This window comes from Hylobates moloch, unplaced genomic scaffold (assembly GCF_009828535.3).
Source record: "Hylobates moloch isolate HMO894 unplaced genomic scaffold, HMol_V3 SCAFFOLD_5, whole genome shotgun sequence".
NCBI classification, from domain to species: Eukaryota; Metazoa; Chordata; class Mammalia; order Primates; family Hylobatidae; genus Hylobates; species Hylobates moloch.
Genome location: NW_026652280.1, coordinates 79,935,870 through 79,955,771, shown reverse-complemented (window position 1 = coordinate 79,955,771; position 19,902 = coordinate 79,935,870). Strand labels below are relative to the sequence as shown.

Below are 19,902 nucleotides of genomic sequence, written 5' to 3'. Positions count from 1 at the left end.
CAGGAACATAATTTACGGAATGGGCAGGGTTTGAGGGACACACAGGTGAGTGGAAGGGGTGGCCCTGCTCTAGCAGGTTGCTGTGATGCAGGAACGGGGAGGTTGTCCAGGTCACGGCAGCGCGTCCTCTACCAAGGGACATGGACACCAGCCCCCTGAACACTGGCTGGGGGAGCAGTGGGTTGCCTTCACCAGCCAAGGCAGAAACTTGACAATGGCACCTTAAAGACTAAAATGCTTCTATTACATTGCATCACCAAACATCTTTTTGAAATGCATCACCCAAGTCAGCCACCCCTTGAAAAACAGTTTTCTAAAGACTCATTTCTCCTCAACTAAACTCTTTATTTTTGGTTTGGTTTTTAAGTAGGCCATGGTTGCTTTGAGGCCACTGTATGGTGGCCAAACTATAGACGAAAGAGCTTTTATTCAAAAAGGCACTGATGGGAGACACTGGCTGCCCCAGATCCTTTGCCCTCCCTAAGAGCAGCCTCTCAGTTCCCTTTTGAGGAGCCCCCTCACCTCCACCAGATATGGGAAGACAAATGGGGTCCTTGTTTCTGGATTCCCAGCATGGTCAGGGGAAGATCTGTGACCTGGGCTTGGCCACGGGGGCTCTCAGAAGGCAAGGCCTGGTTGGAGGGTGTTGGTGGGGGCAGAAAGCTGAGCAGATTCTGGGAGCACCCCACCCCATATCCTAGTATCTCCCTTTTGCTCTTCCAGACTTGGATTCTGTGGCTTGGACCATTGATGCCTGTGCTCCCAGGAGGTACAGCATCAAATGGCATGGAGAAAGGCCCTGTCCTAGGATGTGTTCCCACGTTGCTTCACCTTCTTAGGGAGCCGCCGCAGTGAGCTCCGCATGGCCTCTCCCTTGATGAGACCTGAGGCTCCTGGGTAGACCTCCTCTTCTCACTTGCAGTTAAGGAAGCCGAGGCCCCACGGGATTAGGTATACGTCCAAGAGCTCCAAGTACTAGAGGAGTCTGTTTTAGTCAAGGGAGTTATTTAAACCAAAGGAACATGACCAGCCCCATCTCTGACTCTTGGGTTAGAAGATGAACTGTGATGGGCTGAAACTACCTCAGCTTGGGACTTTTAATTGCTGGGTGAAGCAAAAAACCAAGTTGATTAAGGTTTACTAGGCGCCCCTTTGTGCAGGGCCCTGAGTGGCACTGGTGCCCTGTGGGCTTGACAGCCAGTGGAAAGGAAGGTGTCTTTAGATGAGGGGGTTGGGGAGGGGAGTCATAAGAGAGGGAGTGGGGTGACGCTGTGGGTCAGGGTGGTGGCCACCCAGACCCCTGGCTGGCAGCTGCGGTGAATGCGCAGAGCTGTCTTTGTGCTCAGGTGAGCAGCCTCTGACCACCACGGCTGCAGAGGTTCCCGGGAGTCCCCTGCTTGTGCCTCCCCAGAGGGATCCGCAGGGGTGGATGCTGCACAGAAGAGACTGAAGCGCTCGATTTGTCAGGAAGGAGGAAAAGCGCTACTTACAAAGAACTATTCAAAATGCACTCGCCCAGCTGTGAGCTTCCTTGTCACTCCTTACCAAGGACAGAGTCTGAGGACAAAGCCGATTTCACTCAAGACGCCGCTCCCCAGCGGGCAGGAAAAGGGGGCCCCCTTCAGACACCCCAAGTCTCTAGTTGGAAGGCTGCTTGTTTGAGGGCTCTGCCCACCACAGCTTCCACAAGCGGAGGGGCAGCCGAGCTGGTTGTACAGCAGAGGGTGAGCTGGCTTGCCGCTCGGGGCAGCAGCGCCTGTCCAGAAGGCTCCTGGCCTCTGTCCATGTTCTGGCTGGGGTAGAAATAGGGACATGATTTCAAGTGAAGAGCGGACAGTTTTCTCAGGACAAACAGGTCTGGCTCTTGGCTTTTTGCTCCTGGATCCCAGTTCTGTGGGGTGAGAAGGAAGTGTGTTAGAGTAAGACACCGCAGAGGGGATGCAGGGAGGTGGGGGACAGGACCCATGCTCTGGGCTCCATCTTGGGAACGGTTGCTGTCCTGAACCAGGGGCTCCTTCTCCCTGCTGGCAGGTTGGCAGTCCTAGAGGGGCGTGATTCCATTACGGAGCTCTTAGGGACTCTGCCTGTGGGGCCTTCCGAATGGAGTTTAAGAGTTGATTGTTAAGGTCCATGATTGCTCTGCTCTAATTGTCAAACCAGCTCGTATAACCTAAACAGCTGACGTTTGTCTTGCCCTTTACAAGAATCAAGATGCTGGGGGTCCCCTATTTATGTATGGGCAGGATGGGCCTGAGGGGAGGCACTGAGTGGCTGCTGCTCACCCCCAGGACTGTGGAGGACCCTGGGTGCTGGGGTCAGGCTGGAGATGGGCTCACCTTTACAGCCTCTGAGCCCCGTGCAGATCGTAGTCACTGTCGGAGGAGTTGTCAGGCTGCGTGGAGGAGCGATGCAGAGCCTCTTCCAGAGCTGGGGAAAGAAAGGACGCTGTTTGCAGAGGGTTTGTGATTCCACAGAGCCCCTTGGATCCTAGAGCCACTGCCCACAGTGGGTTGGAAGATCACAGGGGCTTTATGAGCCGGTGACAGCCCCGTATCTGTTTTGATCAAATCAGCCAAACGTTCACTAATGATGCTGAACTCCAGGCTCCCTGGGGCTTAATTGGTAGTGCCAGTCAGGGAGCCTTTAGTACAGTGCTCCTGCAGCCCACTTAATGGCTCTCTTCTGGCCCGGAGGAATCCAAGGGGCCTCATTTACCATGCAGGCCCTCAAGGCCCTGCAGGGAAACAGGCCCATTAGGTCACAGCAAGGCTGGGGTTGATGGCTTTCTGAGTGCATTCTTCTCTCCAGATGAGTAGTTCATGGTCTCAAAACGGGACAGCTGGGGCCCGTAAAGCCTACATCCCTTCCACACCCCTGCTGCATCCTGCGACGTTTGATCCCCCTGCACCCTGGGGTCTCCATTCTGTCTTTGGGCCATCACCCGACCTTCAAGGGCATCATGTGACCTGCCTTGGCGGCCTGCTCCAGCCCTGCCTGCGTGCCTGGTAGCACCCGCTGGTGCTTACCCCTTGGTGGCCTGCTCCAGCCCTGCCTGTGTGCCTGGTAGCACCCGCTGGTGCTTACCTGGATAAGCTGACAGGCGGGAGTTCCTGGGAGGTTGGCTGTATTCGTTATCCACGTGGGACGCTGTGGGGTTCTCAGCATGGGACCGGACGGTCGCTGTGTGGTTGCGATGGAAAGACACTGGGCAGATGGTAGGAGACAGTGTCGTTAGACTTGTGGCTGTGTCCTCCGCCTCCTTCCCCAGCAGGTGCCCAGAACTTTAATCTCCTATTCCCATGATGTTAGCGGGCAAAGGCACCCACAGCCCCTTCAATGCATCCCCCTCTCCTCTCTTCCCGGGAGGTTCATGCTAGCAGGATCAGCAGCAGACTTCTAGAGCAGGTTTGGGTAACCCAGCAATCTGACTGGCAGGGTGGGGCCTTCCGTGAGTCGGTCATCAAGCATTTACCAAGCAGGAGACTGGAGCACAGGTGACGGGACAGATCTGCTCCCTGCCCTCCAGGAGCTGAGGGCCTGTATGTTATTAAGAAAGGCTGGACAACACAGAGCCCTCTTGAAGGATTTGGCCCTGGACTTGGGAAGGGGGAAGAAGGTGGAATGGGAGGCAGGAAGAGCACCATGTCTCCATCCATTAGGGTGTCTCTGACTGTGGCTGGAAGGAGGGAGGATGAAGACCAGGGATGGTGTTGGGCTGGCTGCACCAAAATGTCCTAATACTGGCCTTGTAAGTTGTTCCATGATGAAAATAGCTGGGACAGCCCTTCTTAATGTATCCTTGCTTTGGAGATGGGCAATACAAAAATGCCCATTAAGGTTCTGATAAGTCCTGAAATAGCCATGCTTAGCTGTGCCTAACTCATGGTTTTCCAGATCTGTCGATCAGGGAGGCCTGTTTTGTGAGTGCTGCCTGTTAGCATCCACTGGCCACTGTGTTGGGGAATGCTGCTGGAGGAGGTGAGGGCTGCTGGGGACCCTAGAGATGAGGCGAGGGACAGGAAGGATACCATGAGATGTTTCTACACTCTGAGGCTTCAGCGGTAGAAACCGCTCAGCCATCAGCCCATCAAGAAGCCTCTGCCCTCCCTGGTGTGGGGATGTCTGTTGGCCACAGTCACATGTCAGACAAGCACTGTGGAGATCAGAGGCTTCAAGCAGCCACAGCCTCCGTCTGTGGTCAGCAGAGAGCCTCGACTCTGCCTCCATGGCCTCTGTCCAGGGCCTGAGGGAGGCTCCTGCCTCCAGGGACACTTACTGTTCTGGTTCATTCCCGTTGGGCCAATCCACTGGCGCTGCTTCTTCTGGCGGACTGGGCAAGAGGCAAGAAAGGCACATCAGAGTGGTGGGGGCAGGTGTGTGTGGGGGGGCAGGCAGGGGTGGGGATGGGGATGGGGCTGGGCCTGGGAGGGAGATGGTGGCGGCAGGTGCAGCTGAGGGCAGGGCGGCTGGGCTCTGCCCCCGGAGTCTCTCATAGGCCTCGGTTTCCTAACTTGGCTCGGGAAGGGAATTGCAGCCATCCTGTGCCAAAGGAGCAGGCCGAGGATGGTGTCGAGGTGCCCAGCTCCTCAGGAGAAAAGACCACGGGCGTTTAGAACTAGACCTGGGCAGGCACTAGGACCCAACACTGTCCTGCTGGGCCCTCTGTTCCCAATCTCTCCCCTCTCACTTCTTTGTCTGAATAATTTCCTCTTAAGTTCTGCAAGGCAAGTAGAACAACACCCCACGTTCACAAGGTGTGCGATCGCCCATTTGGTAGATGAAGAAGCTGAGGGTCAGAGAGAGGAAGTGTCCCAATCAGCATCCTGGGCAGTGGTAAGTGGTGGAGCTAGGCCTGGGATGTGTGTCTCCTGCCATCAGAGGCCGTGCTGAACACTCTCTGGGCCTGCCACAGCCTTGGGAATGGCCACACCTTTTCTCTGACCTGGAGTGGGTCTCAGCTGGGCTCCAGAGATGGACAAATCAGCAATTGCAATTTTGTTTACTTTCTGTTTCTGTTACTTGGGGCAGAAAATGGCTAATGGGCAGGAGAGGGGAAGGCTGGGTGGTGAAGCAGAGGTGCCCTGCGCGCCCAGTTCTCTGGAGGCACGACCCCTCCTCCGGTGGACTCTAGGGCAGCCCCTCCAGTCTCTGCACGTGGGAACGGAGCCACTCAGGGCCGTGACACCTACATTTCTTCACCAGCTGCTTGTAGGCAAGGGGGCCGCACACGACCAGCAGCACCACCAGGAGCACCAGGGCCAGGATGATGCTTGCCACTGTGCCTGCGGCCAGGCCTGCAGGGTTTGGATCCTGGCCTGGGGAAGGAGGAAGAGTTAGGTCAGTCCCAGCCCTGGGGGGAGAAAAACTGTGGGAGGGAAGCTGCTGGCTGCCTGGCTTCCGCCGTCATCCTTGCTCATCTGAGAAATTCACCAGCATACACGGAAGGCAATGATCTATTTGGCTGTCCCTCCATCTATCTCTAGAATTCCCTGCTACCCACTCACCCACCCACCATTTATCACCTAACAGTTGATCATCTAGCTATCATTTGCCACACTTGTTATAAGCTATTTAGTTTTCTACCACTTGCCAGTTATTAGTGATCACCTTGCCATCATATACCATCATAAACCAATATATGATCGTATACCAATAGCCAGCTGGGCCTCTATTCTTGATCCATCCATCCATCTGTCCATCCATCCTTCTGTCCATCCATCCATCCATCCATCCACTCACCCATCCATCAATCCACTCATCCATCCATTCATCCATCCAACCATCCATCCATCCACCCACCCACTGATCCATCCATTCATCCATCCATCCATCCATCCATCCATCCATCATCCATCCATCCGCCCACCCACTGATCCATCCATCCATTTACCCACCCACTGATCCATCCATCCATCCATCCATCCATCCATCCATCCATCCATCCATTTCTCTCTTTTACTTGCCATTTAGTTACCATTCATGTAGCAAATATGTGCTATCTACCATTTGATTTTCTGGCTTCCACCTTGCAAAAGTAGAAGGTAGAAGGAGAAGTTCTATGACTCATCAGCTGCCTGACAGTGATCTGCCTATTGCTTGCCCTGTCTCCTATTATTGTTCATGCCCATTGCTGTCTGAGTACTCTTGCTCCCTGGCCCTCCAATTTCCCTCTCTCCATCCTTTCTGGGTCTCTGGGACTCTCTGTCTAGCTCCCCAGGGCTGCCCTTTAGAGACATGCACCCTGACCGGGTCCTAGAGGTAAAGTTGTAACTGCTTCCACCCACTGTGGGCGGTGGCCAACTCACATGTGACAAACACCTTCTTGCAGTAGGAATTTCTCTCCCAAAGTTCATGGCACTGGGACAGCTTCTGATGGGGACAGGAGAGCCCCCGGGATGTTGGGTCACCAGCGTCCAGCACTCGATAGGAGTTGACACCGCCACACTGCTGCTCCCGGCACACCTCCTCCCACCGCAGGGAGCTCCTGGCTGAAGAGCTGTCGCACAGGGCTGCCCACTGAGTCCCCTGGCGCACCTCCACGGTGCCTTCACAGATGCTGCTGCCCCCCACCAGACGGCTCTGCACCTTGGGCTGGAAACCTGAGAGGGGAAGCAATGGGAAAGGAGGGTGCAAGTGTGACCCTGAGCCTGTGTGCTGCTTCCTGGGGCCCCATGCCACTGGCAAATCGGGGCCCTGGTTAGGGGAAGGTACTGTGTGGGACCACCAGGAGAGGCAGCCTTCCTTTCTGCCCTTCCCTTCTTCTGACACCCTCTGTGGCTCTTCCCTTGACCCAGCACTGTCTCCGGTGCCTCTGGGCAGCTGCCACCACCATCCTGAGACACAGCAGCATAGGCGCTTTTTGCAAGGAGGCTGTTGGCAGCCACCAGCAGGGAGTCGGCTCCATGCCAGGTGGAGATAAGAGAAGAGCATGGGAAATAGGCTCCACCTAGGTCCACTTCTCACTTGGAAACATCCTGTCATTCTCCCGCCGCACTTTGGGAAGAAAGAGGACTTTTCAGAAGAGGGAAACTGAGGCCCGGGGGTTGGAAAGACCTACTGCCCTGAGTCCTGGCAGTTCACAATTGAGACAGATCCTGCCGCCCAGGCACTGAACTCTGAGGGCCAGGCTTTCAGCAAGTGGGGCCTGGCTCAACAGAGGCACGCATTTATTTCTGCCTGCCAGGGTGGGGCCTGGGAGTCCGTAGCTGAGGCCCACACATGCTCAGTTTAGAGAGAGTTGTGATCTCACCAGCTTTGGCCAGTTTCCATAGCAACATCCACCTTCAAAGCCCTAGTAAATCTAGAAGAAGCTTCAAAGGCAAGAACCCTGGGTATGGTTTTACAGGTTGTAGCCTGCAGGAAGGATAGTAGCTGAGGGGTGGGTGGGACTGCGAGCCAGCTCCTGCTCCCCTCATCAGGCCAAGAGGCCCTTGGGAGCTGCTTCTGCTGGGGGAGGGGCAGCATTTTACTAATTTACACCAGGTACCCAGCGTGCTTGCAGGACAGCCAGGTGGCCCTGAGCAGTGATTCCTAGATTTGTGCACATAAATCACTGAGGACCTTGCTGAAAAGTGGATTCTGATTCGGAAGGACTGGGCTGGGGCCTGAGCACCTCCATTTCTAACCAGCTGCTGCTGGTCCAGGACCACACTGAGTCACCAAGGCTCAGACAACAGGCTCTAGAGTGACCCTGCTTGAACAGAAATCCCAGCAAGTGCTCTATAGTACTGGGCAAGAGGTTTAGCCTCTCTAAACCTCAGCCTCCTCACTGTAAAAAGGGATGATAATAATAACACCCACCTCCTAAGGCCATGTGAAAAATTTAGAATGTCCAGGAATGGTCCCTGCATGAAGTAAGCTCTCGGTAAGTACAGTGTGGACTTTACTGAGAACACTTCCGGCCATAGGAACCCGCTACTTCTGGAGGGAGGCGTGCTGCGAGGATTCTCCCTTCGTTTCAGCTGCGGTTTCTTCCCTTTAGTTTTCTTCATTGATCCTGTTTTGGCCCACTGGGGTCTCACAGACTCAGTCTCACCTGCCTCCTCCCCTCAACCACACAACGGCGGCATTCTCTTTACCTTGTCAGTGCATGGTGCAGGACCCTCTGCAGAGCCCTCTTGGGGGCTGTCTGTTTCTCTCTTTGCCTGCTGTGCTCTGACCCCGGGCCTCAGGGATCTCCCACCTCTCACCATTGCTGCAGTGTCAACTCGGGATCCTGCAAGGCCCACCCTTCCAAGTGCCCCATCTTTGGCACAAGCCATAATTCCTACCTAGACATTTTTTTTCTCCCCCAGACCCACGAAGAGACCTTGCCTTCTCCTGGAAGTCCTGCTGACTCTCCTTCCCCATGTGGCAGCTGAGCCAGTGGTTCCTTTGGGCTTGGGGTGTGTGGCTTTGCAGAGATTACCAAGGCATTGAGTGTGGATGCATCCTCCCCACCCCAACCCTTGTTACCTCTTAGAGGCCAAGACCAGGCCTCCACTTCCCTTGTATTCTCCATAGTGCCCTGTGCTGCACACATGTTCCCTGACCTTCTGAGATGCTCTGTGACTCCACCTAGGGCAGCAGAAGGTGTCCTGGGGCTTGGCCAGGTCTCACTTACCTGAGCAGAGGAGGGCAAGAGCTCGACCACTTTTCTGGGGCTTGATTTTCCTGAAGCAATGCTCCAGGGAGGTACAGCTTGAGTTCTGGATCTTCCATTGGATTGGCAAGGGCCGGTGTTCCCGCGGCTCCCCTGGGTCTTGGGCTCTGGCTGCCTCGGTCTCTGGCAGATGCTTCAGGAAGGAGCCACACTGGAGGTTGTTGCAGAGGAAGTTCTCCAGGTCCTGGGTCTTGTCCTGGGCCTCATAGCTGATGGTACCCCCCAGGCTGCCACTGTAGAACTCCACCACGCCGGCACAGTGCCGGCTGCCAGACTGTGCCACCAGCTGCAGCCTAGGAGGAGCTAGGAGAGGAGAGAGCGGGAGGGGGAGCCAGCGTGAGCGCCGAGGGCTTCCTGGGCACTCCTTGTTGTTTGGCCCCAACTTGTGGACAACTGCTGACTAACGCTTAGCCTTGGGAGGTGATGGGGTCCCAAATATTGCGTAGAACACACCAATACTAAACATTTCCATCCTTATCAGAAATTCAAATGTAACTGGGCATCCTGGGTTTTTATTTGCTAGCTCTGACTCCCTATGGGGGGTTCAGAATCCTCTTACCTGTGGGCTCCGGAGTTGTGGTGGGTGGGGGCCTTGTGGGTGGAGGTGTCGTCTTCTGGGGCTCTGCAATGAGACACTCTGATGAGGGAGGAGTAGGTGGTGTGGGGAGGGCCGGGGGGAAGCTGGCAGCCTTGAGAGGACCAGGAGCTCCTGGCATGAGTGCCGCTTGGCACACCAGGTCCACTTGACCCACACGTTGTCTCTAAGCCTCCTGCGAGGCAGGAAGTACCACCCCACTTCACAGATGGGAGAATGGAGGTTCAGAGGTGACGATGAAGTCAGTGATTGGCAGAACTAGGTCCTCCATTGCCATCCTACAGATGGGTGCTTCCAGTCCCCCTCCTGGGTATGTGTCTTGGGGAGTGGTTATAAACTGGGGTCCCCCCACCTCTTCCACCAGCCTGCTCAGACCCTAGATCACAGGCCTTGGGCAGTCTCCTCAGGGCTGGTGCCCAGGCCCAGGGTGCCTGTGTGGCTGGCTAGTTACCCACCTAAGCAGGTCAGGCCCAGAGAGTGACACATGTCATTTCTGCTGTGGCTGCAGTTGGAGAAGGAGCCCAGTTGTCCGTAGCAGATGATTGGGCTCTGATGTGTATAGGTGACAAGGAACGGGCCAAGGCTTAAGGGCACCCCACAGTTCAGCCGCTGGCAGACTTCTGTTGCTTGTTTGGGGTCCTCCCACTGGTTGGACCTCCGGCCCCAGCTCTGGCCGCAAACCATGTGCCATCCATCCTTGATGTAGACCTCCAGCTGGCCCTGGCACTTCGAGTTGGAATGGGTGAGCCTTGCCTGGAAATCTGGGAGTCAGAAAGGTGTGGTGGGGTTCAGGCTGGGAGGGGTTCCCCACTGGCACCCCTCACTGCTCTCTCCCTAGGACGCCCAGTTGAGCTCCCTCCTGCCCCGTGGGCTACCTGCCTTGCCCCTTGTGAGCTTTGTCCCTTCTGGGGCATTGCAGGGGCTTCCCAGAGGGCCCTGACCCAGGCAGCCCTGAAGCTAGACCCAGGAGGGTGGGGCTTCAGATTTCAGAGCCAGAAGGGAGCTCAGATAAATGGGCAAGGTGTTCTCAGCACCCACTGTCCAGCAGGATGGCCCCGTCCCAGAAATTCTGTCTCAGAGGGTCTGAGATTGAGGCTGGTGTTTGCTTTTTATGAGATCTTTAAAAATTAATTTTAGACCAGGTGTGGTGGTTCATGCCTGTAATCCCAGCACTTTGGGAAGCTGAGGTGGGCAGATCACCTGAGGTCAGGAGTTCGAGACCAGCCTGGCCAATATGGTGAAACCCCGTCTCTACTAAAAAAAGAAAAAATACCAAAAATTAGCTGGGTGTGGTGGCAGGTGCCTGTAATCCTAGCTACTCGGGAGGCTGAGGCAGGAGAATCGCATGAACCCGGGAGGCAGAGGTTGCAGTGAGCCAAGATCGTGCCACTGCACTCCAGCCTGGGTAACAAACAGATCAAGATTCCATCTCAAAAAAAAAAAAAATTTTATTGAGGTAAATTTACATACAGTGAAATGCACTCATTTTAAGGGTACTGTTCGATGCAATTTGACAAACGTATACATGCATGTAATCACCACCATAACCTAGATATGGGACATTTCTATCATCTAGAAAGTTCCCTAAGGCCCCTTTATAGTTAATTTCCCTGAGTCTAGCCTCAGGCAAACACTGATCTGCTTTTTGTCACAAAAGATGAGTTTTGCCTGCGCTACGGTGTCATAGACATGGACTTATACAGCATGTATTTTATTTTGTTTGGTTTGGCTTTTTTCGCTTAGCATGTATTTGAGATTTAGCTATGTCATTGGACGCATAAATAGTTCATTCCTTTTTATTGCCGAATGATAGTTCACTACACGGGCATGCCACATTTGTTTTCCATGTGTTTTTATGGTTGTTTGATGTGTATGTGTGGTGTGTGTGTCTTGTGTGGATGTTGTGTGTGTAGTGGTGTGTGTGGGGTGTTTATGTCATGTGGGTGTGTGGTGTGTGTAGTATGTGTGTTTGTGTTTGTGTGTGATGTGTGTGGTGTGTATGTATGTGGTGTGTATGTGGTGTGTGTAGTGTGCATGTGTGTGTGGTGTATGTGGGTGTGTGTATGTGGTGTGTGTGTGGGTGTGTGTGGGTGTGTAGTTGTGTGTGGTGTGTGTATGTTTTTATGGGATGGTGTGTGGTGTGTGTGGTGCATGTGGTGTGTGTGTGGTGTGTGTGGGATATGTGTGTGGTGTGCGGTGTGTGTGTGGTGTTTGTGGTGGTGTGTGTGTGGTGTGTGTGGGGTGTGTGTGTGGTGGGCGGTGTGTGTGTGGTGTTTGTGGTGGTGTGTGTGTGGTGTGGTTGTGTGTATGTGTGGCATGTGTGTGTGGGGTCTGTGTGGCGGGTATGTGTGTGTATTTGCATAAAGAGCTTCTTGAAGAATATGCAAGAAATAAATAAACGTGGTCATTACCCGGGGTGTTGGGGTCGACGTCGGGGGCGACTGGGATAGACGGGAATAGAGATGGAAGTGAGACTCTTCACTACAGATCTTTTTATATTCTTTTAAATTTTTGAGCTGGATGAATGTGTCACCGATTCAAGAAATTTTTAGAAATGTGAAAGGCTCTCCCAAGTGATTCTGAGGGGGAAGTTTTCCCTGGTCCGGAACCACGGGTCAGGCTGCCATTTTCTTCCGACGAGGACACTCTGGGGCCAAAGCTCAGGGCCAGGGCTTGCCAAGGGCACTTGGCTAGTTAGAGGCAGAACGAGAGCGTCTCAACAGCTAACACTGGTGGGGTGCTTTGCAGGCTGTCCGCCCAGCAAGCTGGCTCGCTGCGGCTTCACCAGGCAAGAGATTTTCTTCCCATTTTACAGCTGGGGAAACTGGGTCTCAAGAGGTCAAGCAGTGTGCCAAAGCTTGGAGCTAGGATGTCAGTGCAGGGTCCAGATCGTGCTTAGGGACTACCAAGGCCCCTGTCACCCCTTCTGGCTGCACAGTGGCATCTCAAGACCCTTCAGCCACAATTCTCCCCAGATACATTCAGCACGATGTTATCCCAGTCATTGTGAAGGAGAGGTCTGTGGTGAAATAAGGGTGCAAACTGCTGAGTTAGAAAGTGTAATGTATTTCTTCGCTGCAGGATTTCTCAGAGCCTTTACTGGGCCGGTGTACACTGTCAGTCTTCAGTGGGAGATGCGGTGTTGCCTGCCCTTTGTCCAGCATGCTCCATGGAACCCTATTTGGGAAACAGCCTCTACGACTAAACTCCAACCTCTAAGGCTGGACATTCCACACACTTTACCATCAGTCTGCAGCCTCTCTCTGCAGACTCCGCTCTAAACATCTTTGACCATGGAGTGTCTGTCAGGATTGGGTAGGAAATAGGACTTTGCAAGGTACATTTATGAGCTGGAATGTTTTCTGTGCATGGTGAGCAGGTCATAATAATTATCATGAGATCTGGCATTTGTGGGTGATTTACGGCTGTCGAGGGCACCCACCTGCATGTGAGCATCTTAAATGTGCAGTGTCTGCATCTATGTGCCTGTGTGTATGCTGGGGTTCACTCTCTGTAGGGTGGGGTTCACTCTGGCAGAAGTGATGGCTTCATCGACAGGTCCCCAATGGCCTGATGAAACCACAGCCCTGCTCTCCCCGTGCCCCAGGCCTTTCTCCATGTGGCTCTTCCTTACCTGGGTCATTCCAGCTGAGCCGTCCGAGGCAGGAAGCGACTGCAGAAAGGAGAGAGGAGAGTCAGGAAGTGAAGGCTCTCACCCTCTCCCTTCTCCCCAGCTCACCCACCCACAGCCTGAGCAATGGCCCTTTCTGCCTCCCCCTATCCACTATCATGGGTTTTAGGGACAGGAATTTGCATACTCCAGGTTGGAACCCCTGAGTGATATGAATTCTATTTAGTGGGTTGCAACTATCAATTTTTTTCTTCTTAAAAAACGTTACTTTTAAAATGAACATACGTGAAATTGATTTTTCGTGAATGTCACATATATAGATGTGTGTGACCACCATCACAATCAAGGTATACACCAGTTCCATTACTCCCTACCTCAAATTCCCTCATGCTAACCTTTGTAATAATGTAACCATCAATTATTACTATTATTACTTTTTGAGACAGGATCTCACTCTCCTCACCCAGGCTGGAGTGCAGTGGCATGATCACGGCTCACTGCAGCCTCAACCCCCCTGGCTCAAAGAATCCTCCCACCTCAGCCTCTTGAGTAGCTAGGATTACAGGCATGAGCCACCATGCCTGGCTAATTTTTTTACTATGTATGTATGTATGTACGTATGTATGTATGTATGTGTGTGTGTATGTAGAGATGGGGTCTCACTATATTGTCCAGGCTGGTTTTGAACTCCTAGACTCAAGTGATCCTCGTGCCTCAGCTTCCTGAAGTGCTGGGATTACATGTGTGAGCCACAGCACTCAGTCCATCAATTTTTTTAAAAATGAAATGGAGTAGAATAGAGAGGCCGTGCACGGTGGCTTATGACTGTAATTCCAGCACTTAAGGGGGCCAAGGTGGGAGGACTGCTTGAGCCCAGAAGTTGGACCCTGCAGTGAGCTATGATCATGCCACAGCACTTTAGCCTGAGTGACAGAGTAAGACCCTGTTTTTTTTTTTAATAAATAAAAAAGAGAATGTCAGAATGCACTGATCACTTTTTGTGTGTTGAGGGTTGCAATGTAAAAATGTCCTGCATGTTGCTTTCACTCAAAAAAGTTTGAGCTCCTTAGTTCTAGAGAATGGAGAAATGATCCAGAAAGGGCCGAGCATGGTGGCTCATGCCTATAATCCAAGCACTTTGGGAGGCTGAGGTGGGGGGATCACTTGAGGTCAGGAGTTTGAGACTGGCCTAGCCAATATGGTGAAACCCTGTCTCTACTAAAAATAACAAAAATTAGTTCAGCGTGGTGGTGCATGCCTGTAATCCCAGCTCCTCGGGAGGCTGAGGCAGGAGAATTGCTTGAACCTGGGAGGTGGAGGCTGCAGTGAGCTGAGATGGCACCACTACACTCCAGCCTGGGTGAGAGAGTGAGATTCTGTCTTTACAAGAAAAAAAAAAGGAAAGAAAGAAATGAGCAAGAAAGGGAACCAAGAGAACATTTGCTACTTTCTAGCATTCCCAAGGCAGGGTAAGAATGACAGCCACTTATCTTTAACAGCTGCCCATTTCTGGAGAAGACCAAGCTCAAAGAGATGGCGGGACCTGCCCACAGTAGCGTAGCCAGCTAGTTGGCAAGGGAACCAAGGCGACAGACCCAGGGAACATGGGTCTGCAGGGAACCAGCTTTCCCCCATGTCGACCACGTGGAAGCTCTGCCTCCTTGTAGCCTTGTCTCACTGTGGAGTGGGGGCAAAGTGGCCCATTATGGGGCTCTCAGCAGAGCAGCTCATCTGTGTCTGGGGAAGAGGTTTAATTTAGGTTGGGACAAGGTGGAGTAGCAAGCTCACGTGGCTTCAAAGCTTAACCTCTGTATTCACCACCTAGCATGATCAGTTACGGTGCAGGTATAGTATTTTGATTTCTATCTGTCTGACTTGGGTTTACTCTTGGATTTACGGCACTGGGTCAAGGAGACTGCTTTATATATTAATAGTGAAAGGCTGTGTTCAAATTGTTTGTGAGAAATTGTTGCTTGGTGTTAAAAAATAGGTGTGTTTAGCTGGGCCAGTGGCTCAAGGCTATAGTCCCAGCTACTCAGCAGGCTGAGGCAGGAGGATCACTTGAGCCAAGGAGTTTGAGTCCAGCCTGGACAACATAGCAAGACCCCATCTCTTAAAGAATAGGTGTGCTTTGAAAAAGCTGTTCTTGCTTGAGTGTTCTCAAGCTGGCAGTTGAATTTTAAGGGGTGATGTGCTCCATAGTTCATCCTCGTCCCCGAATCAAGACTCTTTGTAATGAAGTCATTGTGGCCATGTGATAAGTTTCCCCTGAATCTGCAAGATCCTTTCGCGGCTGTTGCTCTAGGAGTCACGGGCCTTGGAAGGGGAAGGTTATTCTTATCAACAGGGAAGTGTACAGAGCTCTGGCCTGGGTGGAAACGGATGGTCTAGTTGTCAATCATCTGATCAATTTTTTATTTTTTTTTTTTGAGACAGAGGCTCTCTTGCCCAGTCTGGAATGCGGTGGCATGATCTTGGCTCACTATAACCTCTGCCTCCCTGGTTCAAGCAATTCTCCTGCGTCAACTTCCCGAGTAGCTGGGACTACAGACATGAACCACCACGCCCGACTAATTTTTGTACTTTTAGTAGAGATGAGGTTTCACCATGTTGGCCAGGCTGGTCTTGAACTCCTGACCTCAGGTGATCCACCCGCCTCAGCTTCCCAAAGTGCTGGGATTACAAGCATGAGCCACCGCACCCAGCCAATCATCTGATCTATTGCAGTGCGCAGGGCAGCCTCAGGAGGCCATGGGGGAGATGTCCAGCTAGTGAGAGAGATCAGGAAAGAGGCCCTTTGGCCCTGCCCTCACCTCTCACTCCTGACCTCTCATTCCCACCTCCCTCTCATCCCAGCTGCCCATCAGGAGCAGGGCAGTCCGCCTGGAAGGAGTCATCCTTCTGGCTAAGTCTCAAGGGCTAAGGCAGCTTGAAGTGCCGCCTGTGGGGAGTGGGAGTCTGAAGATCTGCCCTTCAGTGCTACACAGCTCAGGATGGGTTTTCAGTCACCGATAACTTTCTACTGCTCCAGTTCTGAGTATCAGCTCTGCCACTTCCTGCCTGTAGAGTCTGGGGAGCACGTCTGTCCTGTCTCTGGGCCTCCGAGCCACGGTTGCCTCACTCATAGCATGAGGATGAGCATGGGACTAGCTTTCTAGAACTGTTGTGTAGATGAGATGAGCTGATCGGTGTAAAGGGCTTAGCCCAGTGCCTTCCTGGCCTGTGTTCAGTGCTCAGAGCTGGTGCTACTGATCTGTGCAGTAGGCTGGGCTGGGGGAAGCTGTGCCCAGGGTGGCAGACCCTCGGGGAGATTTCCTAGTGGGAAAATTCCCTGTCCAGGGGCACGGAGAGCCAAGCCATGGGTCTCCCCACTTCCTTCTAACTTGGAAACTTCGCGCAGACAGTCCAGACTTAAGGTGGTTCAACTTATGACTTTTCAAGTTTGCAATGGGTTTATTGGGGTATTAAATGAATTTTTGACTTAGGATGTTTTCAGCTTACAATGGGTTTATCAAGAGGTAACCCCACTGTAGGTCAAGGAGCATCTCTATTTCCCGAGTCATCATACTCAACGTTCATTATTAACAGCAGCTGCCAACTATTGAGCACCTGCTGCATACTTAGCCCTCGGTATGGTTCATCACAGATATTGTTGTTAATCTTCCACACAGCCCCATCACGAGAGTTGAGTACGTTCCTGGTATAAATGGTAGGAGAGGGCAAATGCCCTGTCCCTGGTGATATGGCTGGCAGGTGGAGTCGAACCACGTGTCTGACTCCAAAACCCATGCTCTCTGCTCCCAGCCACCCAATTCCTCCTCCAGAGTGCCAGGTTTGGAGATGCAGAGATGAACACCACCTGGATCTGACCTGGAAACGCTCGTGCAGCCAGACCCTGAAGGCCTGGGGACAGGGACTGGGCCTGACAATCTTGGCAGATTCCACACAGAACAGCCTAGGTCTTGCTCAGAGAACATTCTCGGGAAAGACTGAACAAGCTGGAGAACCAAGTGAAATTCTTTTAAAAATGCTCTAACAAATGCTTTAATAAAAAAGATATTTATGCATTCTAGAGCGTCGCCCTGGAACCTTCCTCTGGGTGCCTGTCTGGTCCCCAGGTGAGCAGCACTTCCTCTCCTCTCCTTCCATCTCTATCACCGTCACCATCACCATCATCATCACCATCACTGTCACCATCACCAACACTTTAAAAGTTTTCACTCTTCCGGGCCTTTTACACATTAACTCTCCCAGTCCTCACCACAATGCTATGAAGTAGGTACTATTATTTTGGTCCCGATTTTACAGACCAGGAAACTTGAGAGGGGTTAAATGACTTGTCCAAGCAGCTAATGAGTGCTGGGGCCCGAACTCAAACCTAGCCGCCTGGCACTGAGTCTTGAGCTTTTGCCAGTGAGGCCCAAACTGCCTCCCTTCCCTCCAGCAGGAAGCCCATGATGGCCTGCCCCAGGTTTCATTGATTCCTGCACGGCCCTGGTGTGCAATCCTGATCAAAGGGAATGAACTTGTGATTCCATTCAGTCGGTAAAACATGCAGTGGGAAGACTTAGCTATGAAGTGCTGTGTGACCTTGGCAAGCCACTCAACCTCTCTGGGCTCAGTTTCTTAATCTGTAAAGTAAGGAAGTTAGATTCCGCAATCCCTCACCTTCCCCTTGGTTCAAACACCTATGATCTATAATCTTTAGCTCCTGATGGATTTCAGCAGCTGGTGGAGGGAGGGCAGTGAGATGTACGGCTGACTTGGAAGCTTCCTGAGTGTGTAGTGTATATTCTTTCTGCCTGTCCACGAATATGTTCAGGTTTCTTTTTGTTTGCTTGTTTTTCACTTATAATCTAGGGAGCAGAATGAACATTGAGGTTTTGAGGGTCCACAACCTATTTCCATTTTTTAGTTGCTTCTCACAGGGGTCAGACCAGCACCCTCCATCCCCTGAGCCCTGTGGTCTGTGTTCAGAGTCTCCCTGACCCCCTCTGGGGGGTCTACAGCTTATTCCTGCGCCATCCTTCCTAGCCTCATGAAGCCTGAGGCTCCCGCTATTGCCAAAGCTGTGGACAAAATCCCTGATACTCGAGACCAGGAGGCCCCTGAGGCCTGGAAGCGCTATGCCGTTTCCTTATCCGCCGGCCACACCTCACCCCCAGCAACTGGGGCTACGGATGAGAATTCTCTGAAAACCCCTTCCTTCTCCTGCCCACCTCCCCTTGCAGCTCCCACAATTTAGAGCCTGGACTGGGCAAACCCAGGCAAAACTCAGGGCCAAAGAAGTCAGAAGGCTTATCACACCCCCGGAGCCCCCGTCTCTTGTCTTTGCATTGGCAGAGACAATATTTTTGGCCCTGCCTGCCCTGAGGGCTTGGTGAGGATTCGATGCCTTCCCGAAAGCAGCCCCAAGACATTTATATCCTCCTCCCCGTCCCTCTCATTCCTCTTGCCCCCACAGTATTCAGGATAATTCTCACTTTGGCTCTCATTACGGCATCCCATGAGTTTTATTTGCTCTGCACAGTGTTTAAAAATTTTTTGAGCCAAATTAAAAAAAAAAAGGTTTCTTTTAATTTTGTTTTGCTTTTTAAACACATTTCAAGATCCAGGTGTTTTTGAAAAATAGGACATCCTGGCTCCACTGGCTGCGCCTCTGGCAGCCCCAGGCAGTGGCGGTGGCCCTTGCCTTCTGTTTTGTCAACGCCTCGCTGGCACCCTACGGTCGCCATGTGTCTGGAGAGCCCTGGCTTCAAACACATGGCAGTGTCTGCAGCGAAACATACGCAGTTTCACACTAAGTGGGACGCGTCAAGATTATAAATGGCCTCCCATTCGTTCAGGTCAAGATTTGCACCAAATACATTTGCCAGAAACTTACAAATATTTTTTGGGCTTTGGAATTACAGATGAACATTTGTTGACTTGCATGATGGGCCCCAGTTTACAGAGGAGGAGGCTGTCGTGGTGCATGGGAGTGAGAACTTGGCAGAGCCAGAATTCAGCCCTGGGTGGCTGGCTTCGTAACCTGCACTCCTGGCCCCTGCCTCTGGCTCACTCCTAGGTCCTGCTGCCCCTGCACCCTGGGAAGTGGAGGCCAGGGTGTGGCCTGCTTAGGGTTCGGCAGGCACCCAGATTCACAGGGAGGGGCCTGTGATAATAACCGATGATAATAAAATGACAGCATCCTTACCCTGTGCAGACCCCAGGACGAGGATTTTTCACAGAAGACCCCATTTCTTCCTGGAGCCTCAGAGGACGGGGGGCTATCACTACTTTGTTCCACAGATAAAAACCTATGACTGATTTAGTGTAGTTTGCAAGTCAGGTGTTCCCTTTTCCCCGTAAACAGTGATTCATTCTAACAGTCCACAGACCTCCCCATAGCTACAGCCATCAATGTCCATGAAATACAATCGATCTACCTGTGTTTTGGGGAGGATTCTGGATTTTCCTTCTTCGAATCCTCTATGTTGGCTGACTTGAAAGGTCAGAAGCCCCTCTTTTCTGAAACGACAGTCATCTGTGGAGTCGGAGCTGTATCAGGGCTTTAGGGAAACGAAGGTCATAAAGGACCAAAATTCCCTTTCTTGGGTTGAGCACAGATGAAATGATTGGTTTATGATTAGACGGCTTTTATGTGCAAAATACATATAGAATCACACTGGGCTTACACCAGGAGAGGCCTGGGAATGGAGCCCGCAGGAAGGAACAGCAGATTTAGGTCTCTAATCTGGCTCACCCAGGGCCTGTCCCAGTGTGCGGACAGTGGGTCATGGGCAGAATTACCTTTGCTGTTTGAATTGTTATTTCTCTCTCGCGCTAGTGGTCTGCTGTTGCATGAGTTTTGCATCATATACGGTGTCTCTGCTGTCACAGAGACAAGCCTTTGGTTTTGTTTAGAGCTTTACCTACCCCAAAGCTCTCTCATGCACTAGGCTCATTCTTTCTACCCACAGCCCTGTGAAGAAGGGACCATGCTCACCTCCATTTTCAGATCAGGAAACCGAGGTTCAGAGAGGCTGAGTGACT

General features: G+C 52.3%; 1 protein-coding gene across 1 annotated transcript; it reads right to left on the bottom strand.

Annotated features, from left to right (window-relative positions):
- Positions 1–1,608: 1,608 nt before the first annotated feature.
- Positions 1,609–19,312, bottom strand: CD5 (CD5 molecule). Its single transcript, XM_032153004.2, has 11 exons — positions 19,296–19,312; positions 12,871–12,909; positions 9,692–9,997; positions 9,201–9,263; positions 8,603–8,944; positions 6,306–6,599; positions 5,190–5,315; positions 4,277–4,330; positions 3,085–3,204; positions 2,337–2,427; positions 1,609–1,891 (listed from the first exon to the last, which is right to left on the bottom strand). The coding sequence occupies exons 3-10, from the start codon at positions 9,918–9,920 to the stop codon at positions 2,339–2,341; spliced, it is 1,317 nt and encodes a 438-aa protein (XP_032008895.1). The 5' UTR covers positions 9,921–9,997; positions 12,871–12,909; positions 19,296–19,312; the 3' UTR covers positions 1,609–1,891; positions 2,337–2,338.
- Between the last annotated feature and the right edge of the window lie 590 nt (positions 19,313–19,902).